Source organism: Chelonoidis abingdonii, chromosome 3, assembly GCF_003597395.2.
Source record: "Chelonoidis abingdonii isolate Lonesome George chromosome 3, CheloAbing_2.0, whole genome shotgun sequence".
NCBI lineage: Eukaryota > Metazoa > Chordata > Testudines > Testudinidae > Chelonoidis > Chelonoidis abingdonii.
The window spans coordinates 124818746-124838440 of record NC_133771.1 but is presented as its reverse complement, the minus strand read 5'-3'; the positions used below and the strand labels follow the sequence as shown (position 1 = coordinate 124838440).

At 44.0% G+C, this 19695-nt stretch overlaps 1 protein-coding gene across 2 annotated transcripts in view; it reads right to left on the bottom strand.

The window, feature by feature from the left end:
• TULP4 (TUB like protein 4) overlaps positions 1–19695 on the bottom strand; it is a 300603-nt gene that overhangs the window by 79668 nt on the left and 201240 nt on the right. The window contains exon 5 of one of the 2 annotated variants that reach the window (XM_032793337.2): positions 15863–15979. The exons of the other annotated variant lie outside the window; for it this stretch is intronic. Within the exon in view, the coding sequence (XP_032649228.1) occupies positions 15863–15979 (117 nt within the window). The remainder of the gene's footprint in view (positions 1–15862; positions 15980–19695) is intronic. 2 annotated transcript variants of the gene reach the window in all.

The following is a 19695-nucleotide window of genomic DNA, read 5'->3' as shown; positions in this document are numbered from 1 at the left end:
TCAGCCAGTTTTTGATCCATGACAATAATTTGCTTCTAACCCCATGACTACTTACCTTTTTTAGTAGACTCTAGAGCTGGACCTTGTCACAGGCCTTTTGCAAGTCTATATAAATTATGTCAACCAATTCTTCTTTATCCACTACTTTACTGACATGTTCAAAGACTTCTACAAGATTAGTAAAATACAATTTTCTTTTGCACAAACCATGCTGGTTAGTTCCTATCATATCATGATCTTCCGGGTGTTTTGTAATTGTTTTTAACTATCATTTCAACCAATTTACCAGGTATATAAATATACTGGTTTATCGTTCCCTAGATCATCCCTACATTTCTTCTGAAATACAGGTACATTTGTTACCCTCCAATCTTCTGGGACAGAGGCTGTTTTTAATGAGATGCATGTTTTTGCTAGCAACTTAGCCACTTCATACTTAAGTGCCTTTCGTATGGTGCCACCATGGTCTGGTGACTTATTGCATTTTAAATTGTCCATCTGCTTCAGCACCTCTTCTTCTGTCACCTCAATCTCTGAGAGTATGAGATACCAAGACAGAATCTTTGTTACCGAGAAAGAGCATGTCTAGGGCAGGAATCTTCCCAACACTCTTGATGGTGAAGACTGATGTAGAAAGAAAAAGACATTACTGAAAAGCTACATTATTTCTATCTTCATTAATTATTCCCTTTACCCTCTGGTGATCCAATGATTCATCAATTCTTGCAGTCTTCTTGGTTCTGGTACATTTAAGAATCTCTTGCTGTTTGTTTTTACATGCTTAGCTATTTGCTCTTCCATTCTGGCCCTTCTAATTTCCCTCTTATAATTTAACTGCTGTAATTTATGCTCCTGTTTATTGGCTTCACTAGGGTCAGATTTCCACATTTTGAAGAATTTCTGTTTTTCTTGAATAGCCTCTCTAACCTTGCCATTAGGGCATACTGATTTACTCCTTGTCTTTCTGGTTCCCTTTTGTTCATCAGTACACATATCTCCTGAAACTCTAGTATTGATTTTCTAAGTAGCATCCATTTCACCTCTAAGGATTTTACTTCATTTAGTTAACTTTAGGGCTTTTTCTTAACTAATCTTTTCTTACTGAAATCTTCCTTTCTTAAATTTAGTGACACTTTTTGGTATCCTACACTTTCTGGCTTGATTTGCTCTGGCATTACTGAACTAGTGTATGTGTGTGTGTGCACGTGCGTGTGCGTATGTGTTGCTCATCACAGAACGATGACATTCTGCAAAAAGAGGCATTAATGCCAACCGTATCTGCACTGTCAGAAATGCAGTACATAGTTCAAGAAGGCTGCATCAGAAGCTCTGTTTGCTTTAATTCAGCCATCTGGCCAAATAGTAGTATTCATCTAGGAATCCACATTGCAACCTTCGCCATAACTGATAATAACCGTCATATTAATAAAGATAAATCTATTTTTTGTGATCCACGGTTAAATGACTATAAACTGATTAAAACATAAAACAAACTTACAAACATCTGCTTATGAAGATGTATTTAATAACAGACAAGGTATATGGAAAACTATTACCTCTAAACATTTTCATTCCTTATTCTAATTTAAAAATGTGAATCTCCAGAAAGATTTTGGTTAGACCATTTTTCATAGTCCATTTAGTCACCCAATTAGGATTGTGCATTCCCTTGTGCATCCCTCGTTTATAGGTGCTACACCTGCAAAATGTGGACAACACAACAGCAATAATCAACTGCTCCTCTGGTGTTGAGAAACAACTTCAGGATTTTTTTCTTATTCAAACACATTCAGAGCAGCATTTCTGGCTTCATATCCACTTCCCTTCTAAAAATGCAGGGCAGTGGGATATGGACAGGAGCAGACAGCCGCTCTGTTGCACAGTGCTTTTTATTTCCATTACCAATTCAGCTGCTGTAATATGATTTCCTGAACTTTAAAGATGACACAGAAAGAAACATCACCACAATTTGCACAAAAACTTTAAAGAAAATGTGTTAGATTTTCCATTACTATCTTTCAACCTCGACAAAACTGAAAGCAAGGCTTCAATTTCCTTCAAGAATGAAAAAGAGGCAACAATCAATGCCTGGATGTTATATTCTTATGTCCTGCTGCTTACTCCCATTAACACTGAGCAGAGGAATTCTCATTCCAGGCCATTAACAGTTTTCACAGGTCCAGCTGAGTAGGCTGCATACTTTCACAGAAGTTCTCAGAGTAAAGATAACTATTACAAAGCTCTCAAGTGAGAAGACAAAGCAAATACACCGGAGATCTTGGTGACAACACTGTTTAAGAAACAGCGAAATACTAAAACCAGGGTACCCAGCCAATATTGCTTTACTCCTATCTAACATGATGATATTACAAAAGAGTGAATGTAAATTATCTAGAGACTTTTAATAGCTTCTTCCTAGAGCCAAAAATACTTATATTCTCAACTTCTGGATCTCAAACAGCAAACTGACTTTGGACATGAGAGAATGGAGACACTTGCCCACCTGAAACAGATAATCTTGCATATACTGTTTGAAGGCAGACAAATTCTATGAAGTTTGATTTCTTTATAAATCAATAATTATATCTGTGCTAATTTTGACTTTATCATACAAAGTACATATACATCTCTATATTCTTCAATGACTCTTGAGACACACTTTAGCACATCATGACATATCAATTAGATTATTAAATGAAGAGAATGACCCTTCACAGAAACACTTCGCTTAACATGCTGACTCTTGATTAACAATATGCTGCAGTTACAATATACAGGGACAACTGTTATAAGGCATTAGGGTGACTAGATGTCCTGATTTTATAGGGACAGTCCCAATTTTGGGGGCTTTTTCTTATACCTATTACCCCCTACCCCCATCTCAATTTTTCACACTTCCTCTCTGGTCACCCTATAAGGCATGCAGTTTTTTCTACTGTGTTACATTTAAAACCTCAATAAAAATATTAGCTTCCAGGTTTTGGGTAGATAATCAGCTGTTTCCACAAATCTTTAAATAACAGAGATGGGATTCCAGAGTCTGGACCACTGAGCTTACAAACTGCAATAATAGTGAGGTTTCTTTAAAAAGTGTGGTTTTCCCCTTTCAATCAACTCTTCAAACCTGAAGGGGTTATTTGTAAGGCTGTCGATTAATTGCAGTTAACTTATGCAATTAATTAAAAAAAATTCATCACACTTAAAAAAAATTAACCGCGATTAATCGCAGTTTTAATCACACTGTTAAAAAATAGAATATCAATTGAAATTCATTAAATATTTTGGATGTTTTTGTACATTCTCATATATATATTGTATTTTGTGTTGTAATTTAAATCAAAGTATATGTTATTTTTTATTGCAAATATTTGCACTATAAAAATGATAAACAAAAGAAATAGTATTTTTCAATTCATCTCATAGAAGGACTGTAGTGCAATCTTTTTCTTGTGAAAGTGAAACTTACAAATGTAGATTTTTTTTTTTGTTACATAACTGCACTCAAATAAAAAACTATGTAAAACTTCAGAGCCTACAAGTCCACTCAGTCTTACTTCTTGTTCAGCCAATCGCTAAGACAAACAAGTTTGTTTACATTACAGGAGATAATGCTACTGTCTTCTTATTTACAACGTCACCAGAAAGTGAGAGTAGGCATCTGATTGGCACTTTTGTACCCGAAATTGCAAGGTGTTTATGCACTAGATATGCTGAACATCCATATGCCCCTTTATGCTTTGGCCACCATTCCAGAGGACATGCTTCCATGCTGATGATGCTTGTTAAAAAATATAATGCGTTAATTAAATTTGTGACTGATCTCCTTGGGGGAGAACTTTATGTCCCCTGCTCTGTTTTACCCACATTCTGCCATATATTTCATGTTATAGCAGTCTCAGATGATGACCCAGCACATGTTCATTTTAAGAACACTTTCACTGCAGATCTGAGAAAATGCAAAGAAGGTACCAATGTGAGATTTCTAAAGATAGCTACAGAACTCAACTCAAGATATAAGAATATGAAGTCTCTTCTAAAGTCTCAGAGAGATGAGGTGTGGAGCATGCTTTCAGAAGTTTTAAAAGAGCAATACTCCAATGCAGAAACTACAGAGCCTGACCCACCAAAAAAGAAAATCAACCTTCTGCTGCTGGCATCTGACTCAGATAATGAAAATGAACATGAGTCAATCTGCACTGCTTTGGATTGTTATCAGGCAGAACCAGTCATCAGCATGGATGCATATCGCCTGGAATGATGGTTGAAGCATGAAGGGACATATGAATCTTTAGCACATCTGGCACAAATATCTTGTGACACTGGCTACAACAGTGCCATGAGAATGCCTGTTCTCACTTTAAGGTGACATTGCAAATAAGAAGAGGGCAGAGTTATCTCCTACAAATGTAAACAAACTTATTTGTCTGAGAAATTGGCTGAACAAGTAGGAGGACAGAGTGGACTTGCAGGCTGTAAAATTTTACATTGTTTTATTTTTGAATGCAGTTTTTTTGTACATAATTCTACATTTGTAAGTTCAACATTCATGATAAAGAGATTGCACTCCAGTAGTTGTATTAGGTGAATTGAAAAATACAATTTTTTTTTTATTTTTTTTTACAGTGCAAATACTTGTAATCAAAAGCAAATATAAAGTGAGCACTTTACACTTTGTATTCTGTGTTGTAATTGAAATCAATATATTTGAAAATGTAGAAATCACCCAAAAATATTTAAATAAATAGTATTCTATTATTGTTTAACAGTGCAATTAATCATGTGATTATTTATTTTTTTTAATCAGTTGCTAGTCCTAGTTGTTAGGAAATGCACCTATGGTCATAGGAAGGTATTTTCTTCACATACATCAGGATAGTAGTAGTGTAAAATACAGGGTAATTTTTTTTTGCTAATTGTTTGATGTGCAAGTCCCATTAATTCTACCAAAAACCACCCAATCCGGCAGTGGAAGCTAGCTGACACTCAACAGCATTCCCACACACTCTTGGCACCCTCCTGTATGGTCTCCAAACCAAGACTTCAGTAGCAATTTCCTGAAAGTCAGCATTAACCTACTCTACTTCCCTCAGAGAGGATGCTAAGGAATTGTTGCTATGAAGACAGAAAAGGCAGGCTAGAAACGCCATCCCAAAAGACGGCCCTAGCAGCAAGGGTGACAATTTGAACTAGTGAAACTGCAACGGAGAAAAGACTTAGCAGGTAAAATCTACACTGTTTTGGTTCTATCAATTCAGAATACATAGGTGGTTATTATTACACAGATCATGGCCCAACTTAGATGTCCATGCAAGATGTAAGAGGCAGCATAAATCCTGCCCACTATACAGGCTCCCCAGATCTGGAGTCTGAAGATCTGGAGAAGTAAACAGTCATTGCACCTCTCTCCAAACTGAGCAAGTGGGCAGAGAGTGTGCAGAGAAGGTTGGGGCAAGTGGAGCTGAGTCAGCAAGGAGATGCGGTGACTACCTCCCTGGGTGCAAGGAGAAAGCAAGGAAGAAATCATTCATTCTCAAATGATGCAACCACCACCATTACTAAAATGTCAGAATGCTGACAAGAAATAAGCTCTTGGGTGAACATCAGCTGCCTGGGACCCAGGCAAGATGGAAGTGATACTAGTCAGAACAGAGAAACACTTTGAAGAGCTAGCTAAGATGTTGTCTCCACCTTCCAGTGATTAGGGCTGCAAGTCTGTCACAAACATCACGGATTCCGTGACTTTCCGTGACCTCCATAGCGGTCGGTGCTGGCTAAGGGGCTGCTCACTGCACACAACACAGAATGAACTGCTGGTACGTGGCTACAAAGCAGCAGTGTGCTCTGAGCTATCCCACCTTCTATCATCCTTATCCTGGGAAAGCTGTGTGCTCAGAAAATGGTGCAAGAGCATCCACTCGATACAAAAAAAAGCAAAGGAAAGAGCAGGGAACAAACACTAAACACTGTTTAGAGGACCCCAGAAAGCACTGAGAAACCTATTATTTCTGGAATAAGTGCATAATACATCTTAAAATAACCCAGTAAAAAGGAGAGAGAGAGGCCAAACAACATTCACTAAACTAGCATCACTTCCTTTCATAAAGCTCTGACATTGTTATTTGGTGTTATAACAGTCAAGTTACTAAGCAAAGAACAAATACATGTTACTTGTTTCCAAGATTTATAAATATCTATATCAAGAATAGCAATGTCTCACCAAAAGCCTTTAAACATTCTGAGTATATCTAAAAATCCCACGTTTTGTCTAGAAAGGACTGCATTAGGATATTAAACATTCATAAAACTCTAAGCACAAACAATCTAAGGTCATTAATTTTAATGACAAGCCTGCCAGGAAAGCTTGAAATGCTTCTAAAATAGTCCCAAATAGTAAGATATTTAAGTTATGCGGGGGTTTATCTGATTCTTTTTCTAAATAAAAGAACTTGTTTTGAAAGCCAAGTGACGTGTACTTTTCCTGTTGTCTATTTGCTTTTTTGATTCTACTGCTACCAGTTTTTTGCTCTATTATGCAGCACAAAGCATTCATGGCTCACCATACAATTTCCATACCCAGATGTGGCCCTCGGGCCAAAAAGTTTGCCCATCCCTTCTATATGTAACTTAACCACTGCATTCCTTGTGGATTGAATAAATTACCTCGTTAATAATAATACTTCCTATATGCCGTGAAAATTTTGCAGCCATTTCCCCCCAGTGATGTGTGCACTTTACCTATCAATGGAAATGTCTTGCTGTGCCTTCTTAAAGGTTACAATGTCTTCCCTACAAGTGTTATCATATATATGTCGGACAATTAGAAATGCTAAGCACATTGGGAGCTGAGATGCATTCAAAATTTTGATTAGGGAAAAATATATTTGCATGTGCAAAGAGAAAAAAAATATAGCTATTTCTTGGCATTTTTAAAAGCTGCTTTATATAAGCCTATAAAGAACCAGACTAGGAGGTGGGGGATACTTTAAGAAAGGAAGACCAAATGCATTGCTTATACTTTCAGTTCTTACATCCTGCAATTTTTTATGTCCTTCCTCCCACCCCCACATCTAACATAATTAGGGCAAATTCGCTCATCACTGCCACTGCCACATGTACATAGCTCCCCTTCATCATTCTGTCAGCTTATTATAGTCCCATCTTCAAGATTTTTTCGCAGAGTTAGATGCATGTACATAATTAAACTTGATAAATGCAAGCACTACAGTAGTAACCACTTCCTGAATCATGCTGCTGCTACAGTACCTGACTAATAACTAGTGATATGATAAATGGAAACACTATCCATAAGTCTGGAGCACCACAGTTCAGTACAATGTGTAAAAGAAGAACTAGGGGGAAATGGCATAATGGACCATGTGTAGTGCACAACTTCCGAACACTTAGAACTCCATTATTTCTACGCTAGATTTTTTCAGCTATGTCAAAGCTACTTGTCCTTGTTTCAGTTGAAGTCCAAAATGGCTCCTTTCCCGATGAGGATGAAGCAAATGCAATCTGCGTGCTATATGTGAAGGCACGGAGATCCAAGACAAGCACAATGGGAGAAACCATGGCAGTTTACACCATGACCAGGGACAGATTTGCCTGTCAGATTCCTCTCCACAAAACTAGGAGCATACCAAGGTATTTCAGGGAGCTGAGAGAGGGACTGACGTCACTCCTCTTGGCAGGCTGATCCCATAGGCAGACATGCCAACTCTTGCGAATCGATCGCGACAGACACGATTTCCAAGTACAATTAAGCCTCATTCATGATCTGGCAATAGACCCGCCAAATCTTGAGATTTTTTTCCTACTGGTAGGGCTGGCCTTAGGGGTAGGCCACGTGGATGACCACCCAAGGCACCAGGTGCCGTCTGAGAGCTGCAAGCTGGCAGGGCTGGGCTGCTGGAATGGGACTGAGTGAGGGCGATGCTGCACAGAGCTGCCAGCCTGGCGGGGAAGCGTAGGCAGCAGGGCTTGCCCCTGCAGAGCCAATGGACCAGCCTATAGGTCTCCCCTTTCCGCAGGTATGGTGGTCACGGGGTATGTGTCCGAGGAAGCCCCCGAGCTCAGAAACTCCTCCCTGTACAGCCCGGCCTGGGCAGCTGGAGAGTGGCAGCTGCTGGCTGGGCATCCAGCTCTGAAGGTAGCGACACAGGAGTTTGATGCCTGCAGGAGGAGCTGTCATGACAACACAAGAAGCTCCTCCAGCCCTGTGATTTCCAGGGCTGGCCATGTGACAGAGTTCTGTGCAGCAGCCTTCGGGCTAAGGACACAGACCTGCCCTGCCACTGAGGCCTGGTCTACACTACTCGTTTAAACCGATTTAAGCAGCATTAAACCGATTTAATGCTGTACCCGTCCACACTGCGAGGCCCTTTATATCGATATAAAGGGCTCTTTAAATCGTTTTCTGTACTCCTCCCCAACAAGAGGAGTAGCACTAAAATTGGTATTACCATATCGGATTAGGGTTAGTGTAGCCGCAAATCGACAGTATTGGCCTCTCGGGCGGCATCCCACAGGCACCACTGTGACCACCTCCCTGGACAGCATCTGAACTCGAATGCATCTGGCCAGGTATACAGAAAAGCCCCACGAACTTTTGAATTTCATTTCCTGTTTGACCAGCGTGGAGCTCTGACAGCACAGTGACACACGAGCTCATTCAAGCACAGGTAGCAATGCAGTCCTCCTGAGAATCGAAAAGAGCTCGCAGCAATGGACTGCAGCGGGGAGGTACTGGATCTGATGCGCTATTGGGGAGAGGATTCAGTGCTAACAGTAACTTCCGTTCCAAAACAATTGAATAAAATATTTGAAAATTTCCAAGGGCTATGATGGAAAAGGCCACACCAAGGACTCAGAGTTGCAGAGTGAAATTAAGGAGTTCAGTACAAGCCACCAAGAAAAGCCAAAGCAGCAAACGGAAGGGTCCGGGTCAGGGCCGAAAAACATGCCGCTTTCTAGCTGAGCTGCATGCAATTTTAGGGGCTGCGCACCACTCCCAACCCTGTCAGTGGATTCCGAGGTGGGATTGTAATCTCAACATGCTGAGGATTCTGCAGAGGGGGAGGAGGAGGACGACTTGCAAGCGAGCACACAGCACATCCGTTAGCCCCAACAGCCAGAGCTTTTTTCTCACCAGACGGAAATTACCCTCCAGCCTCCCAAGCGACTACCCAGAACAGTGAAGCCCATGGAAGCGCTTCTGGTGAGTGTACTTTGTAAAAATATTAAAAAACATAAGTTTTAAAAAGCAAAGCGTTTTTTAATGAATTGATTTGCTGAGGGCTTGGAGCATTCGCGGCCAGTAGTTAAGGAAAAAGTTTGTTAACATGTCTGGAGATGGAGCGGAAACCTCAGGGACAATCTTTCATAGAAGCGCTCCTGGAGTACTCCAAAAGCTTGCAGAAGGTTTCTGGGCCAAAGGCAGCCTTGGTCGTCCACCATGTAGGACACTTTTACCAGCATGCTATGTAAGCAAGTAATCGGGTAATCAATTGCATGACAAAGCAGCTGCGTATAGTCCGGTGAGTTGCTGCATTCAAGTAAGCATCCGTTGTTTATTTCGCTCTTTATCTCAAGCGAGTGAATTCCGTCATGGTAACCTCTGTTAGAAATTGTCAGGAATTAATTAAGGGGAACAGAGGATGGCCATTCTCCTACTGGGGCTGTTGCTTAAAAGAAATCTTCCTTGCACGTAGCCAAGCGCGGGGAGGGAGGAAGATAGCCGATGACGTTTTCTCTGCATTGGCTAGCACGCGCACACTCTCCAGCTCGCAGCCACGCGGTGGCGGGGGAAAAGGGAGGGTTGATAGCAGTGATCTTCCATGATACCAGCCATGCGGTGGGGGGTAGGGGTAAAGCAATCTCCTAGAGAATTGGATGGGGGGGCGGGTTGGCTACCCTCTGCTGCGCATGTTAAAGAAGGAAAGAAGCATCAGAGGCACGTGTATATGAATGGCTGGAGAACGCCGAAAAGAACAATGGCTTACCATGGCGCATGCAAGCTGAATTCTGATTGCTCGGACCTGCGTCTGTGAGATCTGTAACACCCAGACCGCAGGCATCGATATTAAGATGCAAAAATGCCGCCTTGTAGTGAAACACATGTGCTATGTAGGTGAAAGTGTTGTTCATGTGAAAAAGTATATACCATTGTTCTGTAAAATGTATCTTTTTAAATACTTCTCCTCCTTTTTCCCTCCCTCGGCGCTGCCTTTTCAAGTCTTCCTACTCCATCCCGAAGGCTACTCCCAGATAAGGCGGAGGAAAAAGAAGACGCGAGACGAAACGTTCTCGGAAATCATTGGAAGTAAAGCGCAATGAAAGAGCTCATCTGAATGAGTGGATAGACGTGGTAACAAAATTACAGGAAAGATGCCAGTGAATGTTGAGGAGAGGAGGACGAGAACTCGAGAGGAGAGGTGGCGGCAGAAGATTCAGAGGTGTAAGGCAAGGAAAGATCAGCGTGGCAGAATGCAACCTGGAAGCTGCTAGGAAGTGATCAAACTGATATCCTCCAACGTCTGGTGGACTTACAGGATGAGCAGAGGGCCACAGAGTTGCGCTGCAGCCCCTGTTGATAACACCTCACCAGTTCCATATCTTCTCACACCCAGACATGTAAGAACCGCGTGGGGGAAGGCTTCGTGCACCACCCCACTCCACCCCCGTGGACAGTCCAACCAAAAGGCTGTCATTACATTGAAATGTGTTTAATGGCCTTTTCCTTCCTCCTATCCTCTCCCCAAACCACACCCGGGATACCTTGTCAGTTTCTGCCTCTTTTTATAATTACTTTTTAATAATGAATACATGATTTTTAAACGATAGTGACTTTATTTCCTTAAGCAAGCTGTAATCGAAGGGGGAAGGTGGGTTGCTTTACAGGGAATGAGTCAATCAAGGGGGGGGTTCATCAAGGGGAAACAAACACAGCAGTCACACCGTACCCTGGCCCGTGATGAAACTCGTTTTCAAAGCTTCTCTGATGCGCACCGCTTCTGGTGTGCTCTTCTAATCGCCCTGGTGTCTGGCTGCGCGTAATCAGCGGCCAGGTGATTTGCCTCAGCCTCCCATCCCAAGTACCATAAAGAAGTCTCCCCCTTACTCTCACAGAGATTGTGGAGCACACAGCAAGCAGCAATAACAATGGGGACATTGGTTTGGCTGAGGTCTGAGCGAGTAAGTAATGTGCGCCAGTGTCCTTTTAAACGGCCAAATGCACATTCTACCACCATCCTGCACTTGCTCAGCCTGTAGTTGAACAGCTCCTGACCACTGTCCAGGCTGCCTGTGTATGGCTTCATGAGCCATGGCATCAAGGGGTAGGCTGGGTCACCCAGGATAACTACAGGCATTTCAACATCCCCAACTGTTATTTTCTGGTCTGGGAAGTAATTCCCTTGCTGCAGCCGTTTAAACAGAGCAGTGTTTCTGAAGACATGAGTGTCATGAACCCTTCCTGGCCATCCCACGTGGATGTTGGTGAAACGTCCCTTGTGATCCACCAGTGCTTGCAGCACCATTGAAAAGTACCTCTTGCGGTTTATGTACTGGGGTGGCCCTGGTGCTCCGGTGCCAAGATAGGGATATGGGTTCCATCTATCGCTCCCCACACAGTTAGGGAATCCCATTGCAGCAAAGCCATCCACTGTGACCTGCACGTTTCCCAGAGTCACAACCTTTTGTAGCAGCAGCTTAATGATTGCTTTGGCTACTTGCATCACAGCAGCCCCCACAGTAGATTTTGCCCACTCCAAATTGATTCCCGACTGACCGGTAGCTGTCCGGCGTTGCAAGCTTCCAGAGGGCTATTGCCACTCGCTTCTTCACTGTGAGGGCTGCTCTCATCTTGGTATTATGGCGTTTCAGGGCAGGGGAAAGCAAGTCACAAAGTTCCATGAAAGTGCCCTTACGCATGCGAAAGTTTCGCAGCCACTGGAATCGTCCCACACCTGCAAAACTATGCGTCCACCAGTCTGTGCTTGTTTCCCGGGCCCAAAATCGGCGTTCAATGGCTAGAATCTGCCCCATTACCAGCAGGATCTTCAAAGTGCAGGGGCCCGCGGTTTGAGATAATTCTGTGTCCATGTCCTCATCACTCTCGTCGTCGGGCTGCCGTAGCCGCCGCCTCCTCCTCGCCTGGCTTTGCAGGTCCTGGTTCAGCATAGACTGCTCGAGAACGCGCGAGGTGTTTACAACATCCACTATTGCGGTATTGATCTGAGCAGGGTCCATGCTGCTGTTCTATGGCGTTTGCACAGTTCACCCAAGAAAAAAGGCGCGAAATGGTTGTCTGCTGCTTTCACGAAGGGAGGGATGAGGCTGTACCCAGAACCACCCGCAACAATGATTTTTGCCCCATCAGCCACTGGGCTCTCAACCCAGAATTCCAAGGGGCGGGAGAGACCGCGGGAACTATGGGATAGCTACAGGATAGCTACCCACAGTGCACCGCTCCAGAAATCGACGCTAGCCTCGGACCATGGACGCACACCATCGAATTAATGTGCTTAGTGTGGCCACGTGCACTCGACTTTATACAATCTGTTTTACAAAACCGGTTTATGTAAAATCAGAATAATCCTATAGTGTAGATGTACCCTGAGACCTGCCTTCATGTATGGCCTACAGCAGAGGGGAGTGGGAGGAGTCAGGAAAAAGCTGCTGTTGGGTCCAGAGCCTCCCCTACTTTGGATCTTCCCCTCTACTTGAGATCTGCGTAAAGGAGGGGACGATGTCAAGGGAAGGGGGAATCAGGGAGGTAATGCTGATGGGTCCACGGAAGGGGAGAAACCTGAGGGCAGCAAGACAGGAGATTGTGGGGGGGGGGGGGGAATCAGGACAGTTATAGGAAATGGATTGCAGGTGAGGTCCCCTATCATAGAGTCTCCATTTGAGCAGCCAGGGAGAGACTTTTCAATCTGAAATTTTCACACATAGCCAGAACAGTAGAGAGGGGTTAAAAAGTAAACAGGCAAAGTAAAAAACCTGGTTTGATGATGTTTTTAAAAATCTCATGATTTTCTGAGGACCCGACTCATGATCCTACTGCACAGGTTATGACTTGAGTGTGCTTCTTGTTAGTGAGTTGGTAGCTGTGGGCCAAATTCTGTGAGGTGCTGAGTGTCTTCAACTCCCATTAAACTCAATGGGAGCTGAGAGTGTAGCCTAGGGGTGGGCAAACTTGTTTGGCCCGAGGGCCACATCTGGGTATGGAAATTGTATGGTGAGCCATGAATGCTCACAAAATTTGGAGTTGGGGTATGGGAGGGGGTGAGGGCACTGGCTGAGGGTGCGGGCTCTGGGGCGGGTTGGGGATGAGGGGTTTGGGGTACAGTCAGGTGCTCCGGGCTGGGATCAAGGGGTTCAGAGGGTGGGAGGTGGATCAGAGCTGGGGCAGAGGGTTGGGGCATGGGAGGAGGGTGCAGGTTCTGGGTGGTGTGTACCTCAAGCAGCTGCATGTCCCCCCTCTGGCTCCTACGCTGTCCCATCCACAGCGACCGCCCCTGCAGCTCCCATTGGCCACAGTTCCTGGCTCATGGGAGCTGCGGAGGCGGTGCTTGAGGTGGGGGCAGCGTGTAGAGCCCTTTGGCTGCCCCTATGTGTAGGAGCTGGAGGGGGGCATGCCGCTGCTTCCAGGAGCTGCACGGAGCCACAGCATGCGCAGAGCAGGGCAAGTCCTGGACCCTGCTCCCCGGCAGGAGCTCTAGGGCCATCTGAAGGGCCGGATGCAGCCCCGGGCCATAGTCTGCCCACCCCTGGTGTAGCCTATAGGGCGAAGTTTGCTTATGGTATTTAAAAATGTGCTGAAATGCAAGTAGGGAGCAGGCCTTTAAGCCCAAAGCTTAGTTTTCACGTTAGCTAAACCTGGTTTTAGCATGAATCAATAAGAGGTATTAACGGAAATGATGTAAGGCATAACCTTGGGTCAAGTAGTAAATAAGGTTTTGTTTTAACTGGTTTTAGCAGGCATTATAGGGAAATTTTGGGATGTTTTGAAATATTGGTAACTGCAGAATTTGAACTGATACAAATGAGAATTCAAATGATGTTTGATATTAACAGCCAGTAAAGAAGATGATGATATTTGGATTTGGGGATACAGAAGATTAAACATGACAGTGTAAATAAAGATATAGGAAAAGGTAAGTTAATTAGTTTAGTAGTGTCATTATAAGTGGTTATAAAAAAGACAGTGCACTAATTTTAGATTAGCAAATGCTCAGCCACTATGGAGGGACTGTTAGAAGAAGGATATATACTCATTCTTCTCATCCAGGGACACATCATCCCTGGACGCACCATTTCACCTTGAAATGTGACTATAAATGCAGTGTATGTTATACGGTAAGGCTTGTTTGCTTTAACCAATTATTTCATTTTAAATAGTCTTTAATTCTATCACTCATGTCATTCACAGTCCTCCACTAAATAAAATTATCTGTAACTGCCCCAGAGGCTCAAACTTTAAAGAGTTCAGTTTGCTTCTATTCCTTATCTTTTAAACTACTAATTGGGAACTCATAAATCAAGGTTGCAAGGCTGTCTGAGAATTTCTCTGGAGGCACTCAGCACATTATTATAGTTCAACCTCAGATATTTGAAGGACTGTGGAACAAGTATGAAACCTTCAGCTAGTAAGAGATGTTGGTTCTGCAGGTTTTAATTCTGCACTCAGTTAGGAGGACCTGAGCATAGATTTCTAGGGTGCAAATCTTGCAATTTTACTCCTGTGCCAAAAGAGTACAAATTCTGTGCACAATATTTTAAAATTCTGCATATTTTACTTATCAAAATAACAGTATAATCACGCCAACTTCAATTATTTTGGTAATTTATTTCAAATTACCCATCAACAAGTATGTTTGTAACAATACAGACAAAAAAAAAAGATACAGGAAACGTTTCTCTGACAAATAGATTCCTTACTAGGCATATCAATACTTTGAAAAATTCATTTAAACTGCAATACAGAAATGTATTTCCTTTACCCCTCAGAAGCAGTGCAAAGGCTGGAGGGAGTCAGGGTAATGGAGAAGCTGAGGGAGAGGGAAGGAGCCTGGGAGTGAACTGGAGGGTTTGGGGGTATGGTTTCGAGACTATGAAATGGGGTGCAGGGAGTAGAAGGAGGGAAGGGATTGTTAGGGAGTTGGGGAGTCTCCCCCTGCAGACCCTGGCTGACCTCTAGGCTTTCCCATTCAGTCAGGCGCATATGCCCCTGTATTTAGGTGTCCCTGCACCTCCTACCTTTATCACCATGTGTCCCTGCAGTCCCCTACCACTTGTCCCCATGTGGCCCTGCAGCCCACCTCTCATTCAGTCACGGCTCAATCATAGGCTGGAGCACCCAGGGGGAAAAATTAGCGAATGCTCCGCACCTACCAGCAGCAAAGCTCCCCCTGCCTCTTTTCCACATCCTCCCTTGAGCGTGCCATGTTCCTGCTTCTCCCCCTCCCTCCCAGCACTTCTTCCTGTTTGGTGGTGCTCTGGGAGGGAGGGGGAGGCGTGTGAATACAGTGCATTCAAGGGAGGAGGCGGGGAAGAGGCAGGGCGGGGACTTGGGGAGGGGGTGAAATGGGGGTAGGGTGGAAGCGGAGCAGGGGCGGGAAGAGGCACAGAGGAGGTGGGGCCTTGGGGGAAGGGGTGGAGTGGGGGTGGGGCCGGAGGCAGACGGGGATTGAGTATCCATCAGTGGGAGAAGAAGTCAGCGCCTATGGGCTCAATGCTGTCACCACACTAGCTTCTGAGCCATTGCCCCAGTCTGTCCACCCACTAGACCTTCTGAACCACAGTCTGTGACCCCCAGCAGCCCTGCATGCCCTGCTCTGTCCATCTGGTGCCTCCTCACCTGGCCACACTGTGGGGAACACAGCCCCTCCAGCTGGCAGCACTCTCTTCTGGCAACACAGCAGCCCCTGGTGGGTGAAAGCTGTAACTGCAGCTCCTCTCCAGCAGAATCTATATACTGCAGAGAAAAAAAATCTGTGGGGGACATGAATTCTGTGCATGTGCAGCGGCAGAATTCCCCCAGAAGTATGCAATGTACAGAACCCCACTGAAGTCAACAGGGCTCTCTGAGGATCCAAGGATGTGCCTGCAATGCAGTCAGTTCTGAACTGTGGCCCAAATCTGCAGCACCTGCTCCCCAAATATAGAGAATGTCTGGCCTTGGAGAGGTTTTCTCTGTACTAGATTAGTGCAGTGACCGTGTGTTTATATCAGGGGTTGGCAACCTTTCAGCTTGCAAGCCGCCTTCAGCACGCGTGCCGTAGGTTGCCTACTCCTGGTTTATACAATCATAACAATGGGGCCCTGATCTTGACTGGGGCCTCTAGGTATTACTGTGATATAAATAATAAATAATAATAATAATACTATAAAAACCTACATACACTGAAGGCTACAAGTGCTTTTGAGTTTCAGGAGAGAGAAGGTCAGTGGGCTGAGAAAGGTATAGTAGAACTAGGATGCTCTAGTCCAGGCGAAGGCAACCTGTGGCACGCGTGCCAAAGGCAGCACACGAGCTGATTTTCAGTGGCACTCACACTGCCAAGTCCTGGCCACTGGTCCGGAGGGCTCTGCATTTTAATTTAATTTTAAATGAAGCTTCTTAAACATTTAAAAAAACTTTATTTACTTTACATACAACAACAGTTTAGTTATATATTATAGACTTATAGAAAGAGACCTTCTAAAAACATTAAAATGTATCACTGGCACATGAAACTTTAAATTAGAGTGAATAAATGAAGACTCGGCACACGACTTCTGAAAGGTTGCTGACCCCTGCTCTAGTCCCTCTGATGCACTATTTCAAAGTGTCCAATTACAGGGGTGTCTCAGTTTCGGAGTGCCTGACTTGAGAAGCCTTGGGCCTGATATTCAGAGATACTGAGCAGGGACACAAATCAATTAGTCAAGTTGTGTAATTTTAACATTTTGATTACATGCTGTCCATTTATTACTCTTTTTTTTGACTTATCTATTTAGCCTGTAAGCTCTTCTGGGCCAGGATCTTGTCATACCATATCTCTGTGCAACACCCAGCACAATGGGGTACTGATCCAAATATAGACATATAGGACATTCAATGTATATAGATTCCATCTGTTCTGCATCAGTGCCCAGAAAGGAGAATTTGTCTTCATGTTAATTGTTTTCTGGGTCCCAGATTTCATCAGGAAATTCAAGATATGATTGAGAATTTGAAGTTTGCCTCTGTTTGCTGGATGAAACAAAATACGATGCTGCAGCAGCCAGTGTTGCTATGCAAATAGAGAAGGCGAGTCCTGGGGACAATAATGAGCCTCTTCCCCTTAAACGTCCGACATGGCCTTGCACTACAAACTACCAATGTTCCAAATGCTGTGCTTATTTTCTACATCCTGGTAACAATAGTGATACAGATATAAATGGCTAATTGAGGCATAACCAAGAACTCAATCCTATACATCCTTACTACTGCCTATGGAACTACTCATGATAGTAAGCAATATGCCTGGTAATATTTTCAGGACTGGAATCTAAATTAGCTAATTGCCTATATATTTATTTTCATATCAAATTCAAGAAAGGAAGTACATTGTGATGTTTCAAGTCAACCACTCCTCCAGGTCAAACAGAATATTAATAAGCCCTTGAATCTCCATAAGGAAAACTAATAGTAGGAAAGGAGAAACTAGACAGCGGATCTTATGACTGTAAAAAAAGATGTCTAATAATTTATTCCACTGGTAGTGCAGGGAGTAAATGTAAGTAAACAGTACCTCTTGGAATATTAACAGCAACAACCGAATATGGCCCGTTCCAGGAATTAAAACAAATTCATTCATTTTCAACGTGACTTCACTGTGTTGAAGACAGTGGGTCTGATTCTTCTCTCAGCTGCACCAGCACAGCTCATAGTAACCCCAGTGAAGTCAATGGAGTTACATCAGTATCAAACAGTCATAAGTGAAAGAATTGAGCCCCATGTGCAGTTCTCGTCCAACCCTCTGGCAACACAGCACCTCCTTGTCATTATTAGATATGTCAAAGCCTTCTCCCAGCTCTAGTATCTTGAGATAAACTTCTATACATGGCCAAAAACCATCACAAATATGATTTTAAATCCAGTCTACAAGTGCATCCTTCCAGGTAACAAGATAAGAGCTTTCTTATCACCAACTATTAAAATAATTCCTTTTTTGTGGGAGCATTTTAACAATACTCTTTAACAAGGACTGATGCCAAAAGAGTTTTTCTGAGAAGGGTAGGGAGCTGTGTACCCTCCAGCTGCCCTGGCCGGGATACAGGCCAGGGGCTGCTCTTGGCAAGCTCCTTTTCCAGGGCAAGTGGAGGGTCCGCCACGGCTCCCCACAGCTGCCCGCATGGCTCTCATCATGGCCAGGCTGAGGCTCCGAGGCTCCCACAGCCAGAGCCGGGTCGGAGAGAGCCATGTGGGCAGTTTTGGGGAGCCTGGGTACCCCCACCTGCCCTGGGCATGGGTTCCGGGGATGGGGACATGGGCAGGGGGCTGCCTTCACCACCGGGGAGGTGGGGATGTGTGTCATGGCCCTGCTCTGGCTTCTGGTTTGGCCTGGGGCAGGGCCTCCAGGGGAACAGGAGGGAAGGAGGCAGGCCCTTGGGGGAAAGGGTGTGGGGTAGGGATTCTCCTTCCTACCAAAAAGGGATTTCACAGGACCCTGACGAAGCAGGAAAGCAGCCATTTCCAAGAAATCACGAGGTTATACCCCTGAATGATTCAGTCAACGGGAACTGAAGTAAACTGTAGCAGGTCATATTGCTTCAGGGGCACTGGAACAATTTTTATAGTGGGGATGCTGACAGCCATTGAATCAAACTGTAAGCCCTATATATGATGGAAACCACTTCAAGCCAGGGTGTGTGGCAGCACCCCCAGTGCCAGCACCTATGCGCTGCTCTCCAGACATAGGGCCCAACCCTGCAGAGTCTTACTACTGAGTATATAGTGCTTACTATCATGAGTAGTCCCATGCAGCTGACGGGGCTCTACGCAATAGTATGCGCAATGTCCAGTAATAAGGGATAAGAGTAATAAGAGATGAAAAATGCCATATAAATTATGTGGTATGAATGTCTCACTTGAAGTGACAACCAGCTAAATGTCATTCTCTTTAGAACATTAGCGGAACAGATTCCATTTCTTACTGGTAACTAATTCCTGAAGCAGTAGTTTTGCATTACTGTGGTATATGCAAGAAATCAGAGTTTACAACTCACCTCTAGATTCCTGTCCCTTGGCTGTTGGAGTCTAATGTCCAGATCCTCAAAGGTATGTAGGTGCCTAACTCCCACAGATTTCAGAGGTTACAAGCATGGGGCCTGCTCCTACAAATGAATGATTCCAAGTGGAATGGGGTCAAAGTGCCTTCTAACCAGGGCAGTGAGCAAAGCTGGTCTGCTCTCAAAGACTCCTGAACTCACGAGGTTTTCAACTTGAGCAAGGAGAACAAGCCTTCCAATTACAAGACCAAGGTTGCACAAAACAAGCCTTCCAATTACAAGACCAGTTGCACAAAACACATTCTGAATCATTCCACCAGCAGCACAAACAACTCTTACAGAACTTAGCCATTGGAGAAAAGGAGGCAAGATGAGCCTCCTACTCCTCCATAGTCAATACAGAAGAGCTATTTCGCATAGTGTAACAAGTAACCG